The 13974-nt window shown below is 46.5% G+C and overlaps 1 protein-coding gene across 5 annotated transcripts in view; it reads right to left on the minus strand.

Annotated features, from left to right (window-relative positions):
- trpm3 (transient receptor potential cation channel, subfamily M, member 3) overlaps positions 1–13974 on the minus strand; it is a gene marked incomplete at both ends in the record, with an annotated part of 139689 nt that overhangs the window by 45272 nt on the left and 80443 nt on the right. For all 5 annotated transcript variants that reach the window (XM_080004002.1, XM_080004003.1, XM_080004001.1 and 2 more), the window contains 4 exons: positions 8191–8362; positions 9888–10012; positions 11463–11676; positions 12863–13064. In XM_080004002.1, the coding sequence (XP_079860128.1) occupies positions 8191–8362; positions 9888–10012; positions 11463–11676; positions 12863–13064 (713 nt within the window). The remainder of the gene's footprint in view (positions 1–8190; positions 8363–9887; positions 10013–11462; positions 11677–12862; positions 13065–13974) is intronic.

Below are 13974 nucleotides of genomic sequence, written 5' to 3' on the forward strand. Positions count from 1 at the left end.
GTGTGTGTGTGTGTGTGTGTGTTGAGAGTGGATATCGATGCCCCCCGCGTTACGGAGCGCCACCAATACAGTTTTCCAAAGCAGATTACGGTTGAATTGAAACCCACCGAGGAGCAGATGAGGAAAGGGAATGCACAGCTGTGTCATGGTTAATCGCTACGGGGAATTTTTTGTTTTTAAACTAAAATGTGCACTACCACAAGCACGCACACACATGCACGCAAAACCTTTTAAAACAAGCTTAGTTTAATTGATTTCAATGGAGCACTATAACACTTTTCAATCATGAGAGTAAATCAAATATCATGTATGTCAAATATCATGAGGACATTATTATGAGGACAATATCGTCATAGATAATTTTAATTATATTTTAAAACAGCATTAGAGCCAATTGATGAGGACACGAAATTCTAAGGACAAAATTATGAGATTAATTATGAGATTACGAAGACACTACAATGAATGTGTCTTGATGATCTCAATGTTCTATTAATGCTGGTGTGTGTGTGTGTGTGTGTGTGTGTGTGTGTGTGTGTGTGTGTGATCGCGTGCGTGTGCGTGCGTGCGCGTGTGCGTGTTTCCATACATTGTTTAAAAGGACGGACGTACATGCACACGGCGAGTAAACATTTTCGCCCGGTTCCACAGCACAGCCGACCTCACACCTCCAGTACAGCGTGGTCGACCAATCACCTTCGAGTTCCTCTGGGTTCTCTGACTCTTTTTTCAGGCATTGCAACTGCCAGGGATTTTTGCGATTGCTCGAGAGCCGAAAGCTCCTCTGAATTATTCCATCCTCCCTTTGATTCTCAGCGCTGCCAGTTACCTCGTTTGACCCAATTTCAGGTGCAGTGTGTAGAACTCAGTGGCATCTAGCGCTGAGAATGTCGATCGCAACCAACTGAACACCCATCCCCAGGGTGGTGCAACAGGTTGGCCTCTGTGGAAGAGACGGAGGCCATGAAATTCGCGAAAAACGGCAAAGTGCCTCTCTCGGGCCAGTGTTTGGTTTGTCCGTTCTGGGCTACCGTAGAAACATGGCGGTGCAACCTGGCGGCCTCTGTGAAGCGTACCCGCTCCCTATGTGGATATAAACGTCTCATTCTAAGGTAACGCCAACACGACCATTCTTATTTTCATTATTTATACACAAACTTAAACATAATTATGAAAATTATATTACATTTCTGCCAAGACTGTTCCGTAAATTCTACACACTGCACCTTTAAGCGTGCATGGCTTCTGTTAGCTTTGATGTGAGTTGGCACTTTGGAGAATATAAAAAACCCCTGTCCTTGTTCGAGAAGCAATTAGCCGCTTGCTCACAACCGCGTTGCTAATTCAATTCCTCTCCAGAGGGCAATTCGATTTCGAGCATAGTAGAACACAGTGGTTCTGGTTCGTTCTCATTTAACGGACCCATCGAATGGCCTCCGGTGTGGATGAGGTTCTGCGCCGGTCGGTGTGTTCCCGTGAGGAAGCATCTGAAACATGGGGATGGAGGCCACGGGCGCCGTCCCCCCCAGGATGTCACTTCTACCTGGAGCGGCCTCTCCAAAAAATGAGGTGCGGCGTCTAATGTGTCGTTAGCGTCGCTGCTGGTGGAGACGTTGCTCATTGTTGATGTTGTTGGGGGGATTTTTTTTGCTCGGAGAGCGCAACGCAATTACGCTGCCACACCAAAGCATTGTGGGACTGGTCCAGGGTAGCTAATCATTTTGTCAGCTGGCGCACGATGGGCGCCGGGGCTTTTCCTCCGTCGGCCATTTCTTTCTTTCACTCTCTCTCTCTCTCTCTCTCTCTCTCTCTCTCGCGCCAACCTTACATTTGTACTTAATCCTTCATCTGTCTCTGGTGTTCTCTCGTTGCTCCGTGGTGTTTGTTGTTCTTTCGCCGGGAATCTATTGATCCTCATTCGAGCCATTTGTTTTTCAGCAGCGCTGCACTCCTCTTCCCTCCCTCCTCCTCCTCACACACATTTAGGTCTCTGGCGAGAGAATGAAAACACTGATCCCTCATTTTGTTCTTTATCGTGGAAGTTGTTTACCCGTGTCTTCTGTCGCCCTCCCTCGCCACCTTAATCTCACCCTCTGACATTCCCTCCTCTTTTTTCTTTCTATCTGTGAGTGTTTATCATTTAAAGGGCATTTTAGGTGTTTGAGGGAGGAAAAAAAACAAAAAAAACAGGATTTTTTTTTTAAAAAGGATTTTCTTTTTAACATTTGTTTGCGAAGTGAGGAAGGAAGTGGCGACGGATGATTCCCGTCGGTCGCCGCGCTCTATATTTATCCAGGCTGGAGGGTGAGGGAAGTATAGCGGGATCGAGGGAATTAGGCAGGGAAAACAGCGAGCGAGAAAGGGTGTGTGTGTGTGTGTGTGTGTGTGTCTGGTGTGTGTGTGTGTGTGTGTGTGTGTGTGTGTGTGTGTGTGTGTGTGTGTGTGTGTGTGTGTGTGTGTGTTTGTGTGTGTGTGTGTGGTGCATGTAAGCAGGACACACGTAACATGCTTAAATGGGTCCTCATTAGGGACCAGCTGATGACTCACTTTGTGCATTTGTGAATGCGTGTGTGTATGTAGGTGTGTGTAGATGTGTGTGTGTGTGTGTGTGTGTGTGTGTGTGTGTGTGTGTGTGTGTGTGTGTGTGTGTGTGTGTGTGTGTGTGTTTGATAAGCATTCCTAGATGTACACTGTATGTATGTCTCTATATGTGTGTGTGTCCTCATATGTGTCACATTAACTTCAGGACGAGTGGAGACGGAGCTCTATGTGGGTCATCTCCATCCCTCCCTCCTCCCCTTACACCACATGGCGATCGTACGTTTTCGGAGCGGGGAACGGCAACAGGTCACATCGGCAGGGTAAAAGTGTCATGACCGACTTTATTTTACCGTCTAGACTGTGGCCGTTTTTTGTTTTTTTGTGTGTGTGTTTTTGTTTTCGAACATGACAGCATGATATTTTATTCCGCGCCGCTCTCCCTAAATGAATTGTGTCGAAACCCGCCACGTGTCGTGATTTCCATTGGAGCTGAGTTATTGTGTTTTCAGGACTGAGCGAGCCACAGAGAATCGATCACGCAATGTGTCGTGGACCAGGAAAAAGACACTGCGCTGGGAAATTGTGGATAAAGGAACACCTGATTGATTTTTATGTGTGTTGTGTGTGTGTGTGTGTCGGTGTATGTGTGTGTGTGCCTGCGTGCGTGCGTGCGTGCGCGTGCGTGTGCGTGTGTGTGCGTGTGTGTTGAGAAGGGATATGAATGCCTGCATACTCTGCACGCTAATTATTATCCCTTGACGACAAATAAATACTTAGAAATTAGATAAACGGCACAATAAAGATTTAGTTGATTATTTTTTTATTTTTAGATTTATTGTTCCAGCTCAGAACGTTTTTTTTTTTTCCCATATTTTAATCGGAATGCATCACTTGGTTTGATGAACTTAAGTATCAATATCTGACTAAACAGTAGATTTAAAGCCACTAAACAATGACCATATATGGCTTATTTCCCCACAGGAAATTTAACAAGTACAATTCCAGTACAGTTCCATTTCCAAAACTATAATTTTGAGCATCTTTCCCCAGCTTGGTTTTATGTCTTCCTCATTTTCTATGTGCAGTACATCACACGTCTGTTTTTCGTGTACGACTGTCAAGTCAGATTGGGCGATATATGGATTTAATATCAATATTGTGATATAAGACCAGATAGTTCTTCTAATCAACACCTCTACCTGCCCGGTCATAATATCCACCTTACTAATGACTGTTTCTGAAATATTTCTTGCGTATAAATATATCTTATGAAATCACCGATAGTCTTCTCCAAACTTGACAAACTACCGATTATTGAGGTATTCGTCAAAAAGAATGTGATATTTGCAAACCATGATTACAAAATTCAGCCAAGCCCCCTAGAGCTACTGTAAAATTCCACCTGAACCACATGTTCTGTGATCAATAATGCCGTCACAAAAGGTCGTTTTCCAAAAAGACGAAAAGACGTATGGAAATACACTCGATGCGCACGTACAAACTGGACAACCTGCCTTCCCAACCTTATTGCTGGGCTGATCAAGGTTGAGCTGTAGACCGGAGGCATCAGTAAGGAAAGAGAGAGAGAGAAAGCCTACATTAGGACTCAATCTTCGCTTGTGTCTCCTCTTCCTTTTCTCTCGCTCCATGTTAAGAAGAAGAATCTTTAATTGTCACGCAACACACCACACTACAACACATGCATGCACACACACATGCACACACTTTTGGATGGTGGCCGGTGAAATGAGGCCTCTGCATTTGACCCATCCTGGCTTGTCCTTCCTCCGGGGGGGCAGCAAGGAGCAGTGGGCAGCATTCGTCGATGTGCCCGGGGACCTGGTACCAAGTGTTCATCACTGGTCAGACGATGATGTGTGCATGTTTTTGGTGGGGGTCCTTACTGATGGTAGGTGGAGGAAACCCCATGTGAGCATGGGGAGAATATGCAAACTCCACACAGAAAGGCTCCTATTTGGGAGATAACCCACCGGAGCACGGTGCCAACAGCGCCCCGGGTGGGAATTGAACCCAGGGCGCCACCGTGCCACTATTTTTCACTTGTCCTCGTGCCCGTCCACCACAGACACCTCCAGGTAAGAGGCCATCTCATTCGCTTCTCCCTTCCCTTCTGCTCTATCTGTGCAACCTGGACCTCATTGTCTCGCTCCACACTTCCTCTCGTTCCTTCTCTCTGGTCTTTTCTGTGATTGAGGTTTGTGGTTGTAAGTATACAAATTTAAAATAAAAAAAAATATCCCTGATACGTATATTCAATCAATGATTCTCAACCACATTCATATCAAGGACCATCAATTTGTTACCCTTTAGCTCACAGATAAGATTTAATCTCTGGGACTGCAATTTTTTCGAAGGTCTTCACTGTTAGATATGATTCAGTCCAAAATTTCATACCTGTCTATACTAAAGTTAGGGAGCAAACAGTGAAATTATGATCTAAACATTCATTATTGTACATTATTAAATGGTGCGAATGTCTTTTGAATGTTTTGCTGGGGACCCCTTGGAACCTCTCAAAGGACGCCTGAGGGTCCCCGTACCTCACGTTGAGAACTATTGCGATAGACAAAGCACTCCGTCTTAAACCAAAATGACATCTGTAGCAACAGTCCACGCTCATTTGCATTTTTTTCCTTTAGTGTGCTGCGCTCCAGCGGGCAGGCCCGTGCCGGGTTTTTTCGCCGGGTTTGGACGTTAAACGAGATAGTCATGCGGCTTTGCCATGGAAATCCGGGCGTGCTCTCTCGTGCCCACGCAACATTCCGCCACAGTTTCCCCCATGTTTACATTTCACAGCCAGAGCTGTTCGTCCGATTCCCTCATCCTCCGTCAGCTGACGGGGGAAATGGCACTGTGGCAGTCGCAAGCATCCATTAAATACAGGGCATGCAGAGGGGAATACACATTCCTCCGCTCGCCAATAGAGAGATGTCGTACGTGTGACTCTGGGATTACACCGGAGTGCTGTGGCGGCGACGAGCTCTGACAAGTGCCAATGGTACCGCCCAGACCAAGCTAATGGACCGCAGGGTACGTGTGCCACTAAAACAAACCAACGCAGAGGCACCGAAACAATGACGGGCTATAACGTGGAACCAGTTGAGCAATACGCGTCATGACCAGAGGCCGTCTTCGACTTACATGCAGCACATACAGAAACCTGATAAATACGCAAAAAATCCGGTGCAGCCAATTTCCTTCTAGCGGCGTTGCTGGCAGTGACGTGAGAACAAACGTGCAGCGCAGAGGATCGTGCACGGGCGCAGCAGGATTAGCCGCAGGATTGTTGGAACACATAGCAGAAGGACCACAGGGAGCGATGGACGCCTATCTGCCCGACATGCTTTCCCTTTAAACTCGGGTATGCAGTCCATACTGTAGCTGTGTGTCAGATTATCAAGTGGAAAGGGGAGATGTGTGTGTGTGTGTGTGTGTGTGTGTGTGTGTGGGTGTGTGTGTGTGTGTGTGTGTGTGTGTGTGTGTGTGTGTGTGTGTGTGTGTGCGTGCGTGCGTGCCTGTGTGTGTTGCGGTACATGTGGCCCACAAGCCATGGGGTTAGACAATTGAATTCAAACTGGCTCACTCCCTCTTTATCTTTCTTTATCCTTTTTTCCTTCTTTGCACTGGACCCCAGGCAGCGGCTGCGTCCCTCCCGTGGGAGCCGTGCTGTGCGGAAAATTGATGCGCTCCCCTATTGACCACGGACAGGTAATCAAATCAAGAAATGGTCCTTGTCTTGACAACCCTGGAGGTGATTGGGTAACTAAACACACGCAGGCACGCACACACACACACACACACACACACACACACACACACACACACACATGCACTCACACACAGTATGCATGCTGAAACCCCATGCACAGAAACACGCATGGGCTTCACTTTCGAGAAAAGAAAATCAATGGATTATTTACCAGCGCGTTATGCAAATAGAAAAAAAAGATGCTGCTATTTTTTTGGGTTTGTTTGTTTTTTTATTCCAATTATGTAACATCCCTCTGGACCGGGGAAAAGCAAGTGTGCACCAAAAGCTGTGGCCTATGTTTTACAATTCACATATTTATTTTAAATATTTGACATGAAATATAAATAATCCCTTTAACACGCGCACACACACGCACACACACACACACACACACACACACACACACACACACACACACACACACACACACACACACACACACACACACACACACACTTACACACACACAAAAACAGATGCAGCAGCAGCTTTGGCTCTAATGTTCCTTGCACTAACACGAGCACTGCGGAGGAAAATTTAAATAAGAGCTATGAAGCAGCAGACTTAAAGACCAACTGATAGAAATGACAAGGCTCGCCTTTGTATAAAGGTATTACGTGCTGTAAATTTAAATACAATGGAGGTAAGAGGTGAAAAGACCAAACTGCCACAAGGCCGCCTTTTCAGACGTTCAGACGCTTTGTTCCAATAATCCTCCGGCGTAAACCTAAAGGCTGTCTCGCCGGCTAAAGAAGGGATTGTTTGCGCTCGACGAGGACTGATGAAGGAACGGAGAGAATGAGGCTAGACAGCAACCAAACAGATAGAGATGGTCAGCCACGGTGCGGGCGTGACGGCTGGGCGTCCCTTTGCCTCCCCAGCCCCTTCAGTATGAGCCCAGGCATAGGATGACAAAGGGAAGGCCATGGGTCACATGACTGGATGACAATCTTACGAGATGATCGCAGGTCTCTCAGAAAGTAGAAATAGGAAACAGGGAATAAGTGGTGATTTTCCTCCTCCTGAATTTCTTGAGATCCCCCGGGGATGAATAAAGTGTTATTTTATCTTATCTTATTTTCGGGACACAGAACAATCTGGCAGTCTTATCAGCTCTTCTTAGTCGGGGGAGATTTTAAAGCAGCAGCGGCTCTTGCATTAAACCTTGAAGTTCGACTCTTATGTATCTTGTTAAAAGGCTGTGTTTTCAACACTAAAGGCCGATGTGTCTGGTGAAAAAAAACAACCAAAAAAAAAAGAACGTTTTACAGTACTGTATCCACAGTCTAATGTATAAAATAAAAGCCTCAAAGTTCAATAAAAGTTCAAATATAGATCGGAACGTTTGTGAAATTATGGCCAAACATCCATCAAACAACATTTCTCTGATTAAAGTTTCTAACTGGCTCTGGATATTATGCTATGGAGAACTAAAATCAAGTGGTGGGCGCGTGTTTGTGCGTGTGTGTGTGTGCGCGCAGGTGTGTGTGTCTGTGTGTGTAATGTGTGTGTGCGTGTGCGTGTGTGTGTGTGTGGGTGTGTGTGTATGTGTGTGGGTGTGTATGTGTGTTTGTGCACACGGACGTGTGTGTGTGTGTGCGTGCGTGCGTGCATGCGTGCGCATGTGCGTGTGCGTGTGCGTGTGTGTGTGTGTGTGTGTAACAGTACATTCCCTACCCAAGCAGATAATGAGAATGTTGCTCTTGTCGCGGCAGTGGACAAAGAGGACCAAATTCAATTAACCTGTTAAACCATTAAGTTTCTAATAAAGCCCCATTAAGCCTACATTAACCTCCGTCGTCTTCTTTGTCGTCCACCTTGTCACAGTCGGCCACACCGGCCACACAAAAAAGGGTTGCTGACGGTCATGCACTCACGTGTATTGATCTTCTGTAGGGAAATGTGCTTCTCCAACTGGCGTCGCAGCTTGACCTCGGCCCCGTACTTCCCCGTGGTGCCGTTGTCGGCCAGGATGAAGTGGGAGTGGAGGCTGTTCAGCACCGTCAGCTTGCTCAGCGGGTTGGACATGGTCTGGTACGGACGGACCACCTGGGCAGCGACGCAACGTCAAAAGCACGGGAACGTCATGAAAAAAGAACAATCTAGTCGGGAAAAAATGTCCAAACCAAAGGAAAATGTGCTGTTAATATGCTGCACATCGTGTAGCTCACGGCGCCTATTTAGGATGTGAGTGATGTCAGCTTGCAGAGAGGCATTTTGTTTTGCGGGCCACGCTCTGTAGGCGTGTGAGGCGAGAAAGTAGAATTTATTCTCATCATCAGTTTTTCAGCCGATAATATGAATAAAACGGGACCCTCTCGTGAATTTTAAGCTGCTCCGATCTCGCTGATCTGGATGAGTCAGCGTGTGGTTCCGTGGCGTCCCACCAGCTGTTCAAACGCCGTGCACTTGTGGAGAGCGGGAATCTCCGCCAGGATTCAGCCGACTCAGCAGCTAATAAGCCATCAACACTGATAATGCGGCTCGAGCTAACCAGGGCTCTCTGCGTGTTGCATTTTCCCTCACATGCACGCACGTACACACACACACACACACACACACACACACACACACACACACACACACACACACACACACTATTGAGTAAGTAAGTCCTTGCACACATCAGGCCTGGTGCCAGGATGAAGTGAAGAGGGGACAGTTAAAAATGGCAAGGGGGCAAATCTTTTCATTTGGAAAAACTTTTTTTTTTAAAGAAAAAGCATCGAGATTTAGTTGGAAACAGCTGTATTGTATATTGACTAAAAGAGGAGTCCCCAACCCGATTTTTTTAAATATCAACTGTCAACTTTTGATAAAATAGAATAATAATAAGCCCAAATAATATTTAAGCGGGCGCCTCTCAGTGGTTTTAGTGGGGAAAAAGAAGACAACAACTCCTTTCCCGATAGTATTTTCTATAATCACGGCACGAGAATAACGGAGCAACTATCGTGTTTAAATGAGTTGCATGTTCCAGAATAAATTGCTTTATTTAGCCTATAGGAAAAAGGAAAGGAGAAAGTCCAGACGAGCAGATAGCAGATTTATTTTCTTGGTAAGATATGAATATTCATGAGATATGCGTTCTGATTGGTCGAGTCCAAATGAGTCTTTATTGGTGGAACTGGTGTCGGTGCTGAATGCTGTTTGTAACTGGATCAGATAACAAGCTTCAAATAAGGTGTTTCATTACGGTCGTCTCTATGACACTCTATGGGGTCCATAAAACTTAGGCCGGGGGGGGCAGAAAATACAACTGAGTGCCTCCTCGTGGCGCCGGGCCGGCACACATGCACAGGGTGCAGCGTTTTCTAATTAAACAGTGTTCACTGACGGGTAAATACTTTATCCGAAAGTTAGACAAGAATTCTCCCTGTGTTTTCACACCTATCGCCTCCCCTTCCCCTTTCCAACCTTTTTGCACGTCATTTTGATTCTGGCCATTGTTAACATTTTTTCCTTTTATAGACATTTATCCGTGAACCTCAAACTTCCTCCCGGAACCTAAAATAGAGTGAGTGCTTGAAACCAGGACTTAAAGGAACTGAGAGAGCCTCACACACAATCTTACATCTTTGCCAACTAGATCCTCCTGGTTTTCCACGATACCCCAGGGAGCGATGCCGATGGTGCAGATCTTTCCCCTGGATTTGGAGGCGTGGTCTTTCAGCGCGTCGCCCACGTGGCGGATCACTCCTGCGTGATTATGTTTGGGGAGAGAGAGAAAGAGAGAGAGAGAGATTGCCAAACAGAGAAAAGGAAATGGTTTTGTACAGATCCTGACAAAACGTATTGTTAGATAAGCAACTCGACTCGGCTCTGGAAATAAGATTAATTGATCCGGGACAGAGGGTCCGCACGTCACACAGATTAACACAAACACACGCACGCACGCACACACACACACACGCTCTCAGAGTGATTGACACACACACACACACGCTCTCAGAGTGACTGACACACACATACGGACAGATCCTAGCCTCAGGCCTGTAGTTGTAGTCCTCTGGGGAGCCGCTGTCAGGCCTGGAGACTATCTCCCCTCCTGACACTCATTCTCGATCTACCACCGTCACAGACAGCTTTACTGATCCTTCCTCCATCCATTATTCAGCCCTCTATCTACTATCTTCCACCCATCTCTTTAATTCTGTTGCTACATCTTACATTGTGTCTCTTTCCTGATACATTGGCTGCGGTATAAAGCACAACATGCTGTCATTGCACTGGATCTCAATATCCTCTTGAAGCTGGTTACATTTTGTAAGATGCAATCATCAGAATTTCCAACAATCCTGAGAGCAAAGTAGTTTTGACAATTAATTTGCAATTTCACAATTTGACAGAAACGTAGCTCATAGTGTAAATTCAGGAGGAGGCAAGGAGTCACATGTCATCTGACAGTCAGTCAGCGTCAGATGACTTATCTCTACTCTTCAACTCAACAAGGCAGTCTATCTTCTCCCTCCAACGTCTGTCAACGCCGCATGCCACCCCAGCCTCCTCCTACAATACCAGAAGATAACACTGACAACACTGAATTGGTGTTAATGCTCCGATCCGTTCTCGATCCAGAGGGGGGTTTTGCAGTACTCCCGTGCAGATAGGGCAGTCTTATGCCAAACATGACTGTATCTATTGACCCGTGATCAATATAATAAAGTGCTTCAACTATGACAAATTGTTCTACACTGAAAGTCTCTTATTTTGATCCAAAATAACTGCTAACTGTTCTGAAAAGGCCCTTGACAATGTACATTGGGTCACGCATCTCAAAATAGAAGCTTGAACTCACATACAGCATTGCATTAGATATAGCATCCATTCTTGCCCAAAGGACAAAGGCGCTTTGCGATTTTTGCGTCACATTTACCCATTCACACACACATTCATACACCAATGGCAGCCATGCAAGCCGCCAACCTGCTCATCAGGAGCAGTTAGGGTTTCAGTGTTTAGCTCAAGGACACCTCGACATGCTTCCCAGAGGAAGATGGAGATTAAACCAGTAATCCGCACGATTACCACACAACCCGCTCTACTTAAGTATTTATTATCGGCATTACCACTCATAAATATATGTATACACTCCCAACACCTAATGGTTAGCAAATCGCTGTTTGTGCCTTTTAATCTCTGCCCTCACCTGTGTTGACCCCCCCGGTGAAGATCCAGGCTCCGGTCGTCATGGCCGCCTTGATGAGGCCTTTCCCAAAGACCTGTTTGAGTTTGGGCTGCAGCTCAAAGTTCTGCAGGCCACCGTGGACTGAGATGAGCAGCTTGGGCAGGTCCAGCTGCCACTCCTTGGTCATCAGGTGGAGCAGCAGGTCCGGTTTGGTGTCGTAAGACACACGTACATACTGAGGACAACATAAACGGGTGAGGTCATGAAATCAATCGCATTAGCCACTCCATTAGGTCATCAACTCTATTAAGTCACTATCAAGTCAATTTGAAGTAATCTGGGCCAAATGACCTCATACAGAGCTCTACTCCCTTCAGTCATCTACTAATTGTAATAATTTATGTACATTTTATTACCCAGTAATCTTACAGTATATTGAACAGCACCAGATGCTTATCATCATTGGAGAACAACATGCATAGTATTTGTTTATGTGGCTAACCAAAACCCCAGAGATCCAATCCTGACATGAGTCTGGATGAATAATTTAAGATGCGTGTCTAAACATCACACATAAAACATATTTACTACCTGACAGCTTGCAATCAGTGGCATAGCTACCAACGGTGCAACCAGTGATGGGGCACCCTTGACGGGCGCGCCAGTGATTGGGTTGCACACAAACTGCACTCCGCTGTGCGTCCCCTTCCCTGTGTTTTTTATGGCTATTTTATTCTTCTCCTTTCCTTATTGAACAAAACAAAACCGTGCGTAATGGACCGTCCCCAACTGGGTGTGTGTGCGCGGGGAGGGGAGGGTCCAAGAAATGATTTGCACCGGGGCCTATCGCCATCATGTTTCGCCACTGCTTGCAATATTACTACGCCGTGTGCCAGGATCAGGAACAATATACACGTTGGAGCCTGACTCCAATTTCATTTAAGGGAATGGATTTCTACACATGCAGCTGAACACTCTTTCACTTCATTTTTCTAAATTAGTGGCTACACTCAGCGTGGCAGTGGTGGGATACTGTTAACGCTGCCTTTGGAGGGAAAGCAACGGTTGGCGGAGGTGTGAAGGAAGAGCGCGTGCCTGGCCTCCCGCTGAAATGGTCGAATTCATCAATCAAAATCCTATTCCGACCAATTGCATTAACCAGATCGGTGATCGGTGAGCATCAAATTTAATACTTATTTCATCTCCAATTCCTCAGATGTAGACTTGCACCAGCGTGACGCCCCCTTGCCAAGATCTTAAGTCACAGTTTGGTTAGTGAGAGGAGTTTCCCCGCCGACTGCTGTATCTTTCCGTTTTATCGCCTCGTCTTTACTGTAGTTAAAAGCCGCCAGATGTTCCAGGGTTGTCGGACCCGATGCAAAAACCACTGACTACCCACAAAGCTTCTTTAAGAGAGTCACCATGGCTTTGTTGGAGTGTCCTCCTCCCTGGAACTCGATGGTGCCGAAGGCGTCCGTGGGGCTGAGCTGCGTGTGCTTGCTGATGGACCATTTCTCTGATAGGCTGTCGTTCTTGGCAAGGCGCTCCGCCTTATCATTCTGACTGGACGAGATGCCCGGAGGCAGACCCACATGTTGGCCAATCAGACGTCCGCAGCAGCACCTACAAGCGGAAGGGAGGGGAAAAGTAGAATACAAAAAGTGGCCTCAGCGTTTTAACACGGGCCTTCACCCCGGTGTAATTGAAATCCCGAGGAGCCAGCGGCCTGGGAGGACACACAGAGGGAGAGGGAGATAGAAAAGGGGGAGAGGGAGGGGTAGAGGAGAAGAGCGATGCCACGGCGAGGGGGTGTCTAGGTGTGTGGTAAGGGGTGAGTTGAGCAAGTAAAAAAAGTGACAGATGACAGGATCATCATCCAGCTTTCATCTCCGCGCAAGGGAGGGATGAGGTCGAATGCGTTGGAACCAGAGCCCAGGCGGTTTTGTCGTCTCCTCTCCTCTGTCCCTGACTCTCTCTCTCTCTCTCTCTCTCTCTCTGTCTCTCTCTCTTTCCTTTTGAGTTCTGTCATTCTGTGAAAGTCCCTGTCTGTCTCTCTCTCCCGCTCTCTCTCTCTCTCTCTCTCTACCTTCATCCGCGTGTCTTCCCCTCTGTGGCAACAGGAGTTCACCAGAGTGACAGGCATTTTTATTGTGCTGGAAACTAAATCGAGACATTTTCTGTGTTGTAGCCTGACAGTTGGAAGTGAGAACCCTTGGGGCGAGGAAGTCTGGGAACCTTTGATTTTGCTTTGATTTTTTTCCATCGGCTTCTAGTAAAGGTACACCATCACCCGCTTTACGCGTCGCTCAGATTTTTCCTGAAATATTATATACTGGGGAAAAAAGGTTGTTTTGATACTCCCCTCCCCATCTTCCAGCCATACTAATTGTGTTCATCCAAACAAACAATATCATTTCCTGTGCGGTAATGTGCTTGTGTTTCAATATGTTTATGTACCACCAGGGAGCCCATGGGTACGTGTATGCGCCTTATGTATGTGTATGTATGTGTATGTATGTGTATGTATGTGTAT

This window comes from Zeus faber, assembly GCF_960531495.2.
Source record: "Zeus faber genome assembly, chromosome: 7".
In the NCBI taxonomy this organism is placed as follows: domain Eukaryota; kingdom Metazoa; phylum Chordata; class Actinopteri; order Zeiformes; family Zeidae; genus Zeus; species Zeus faber.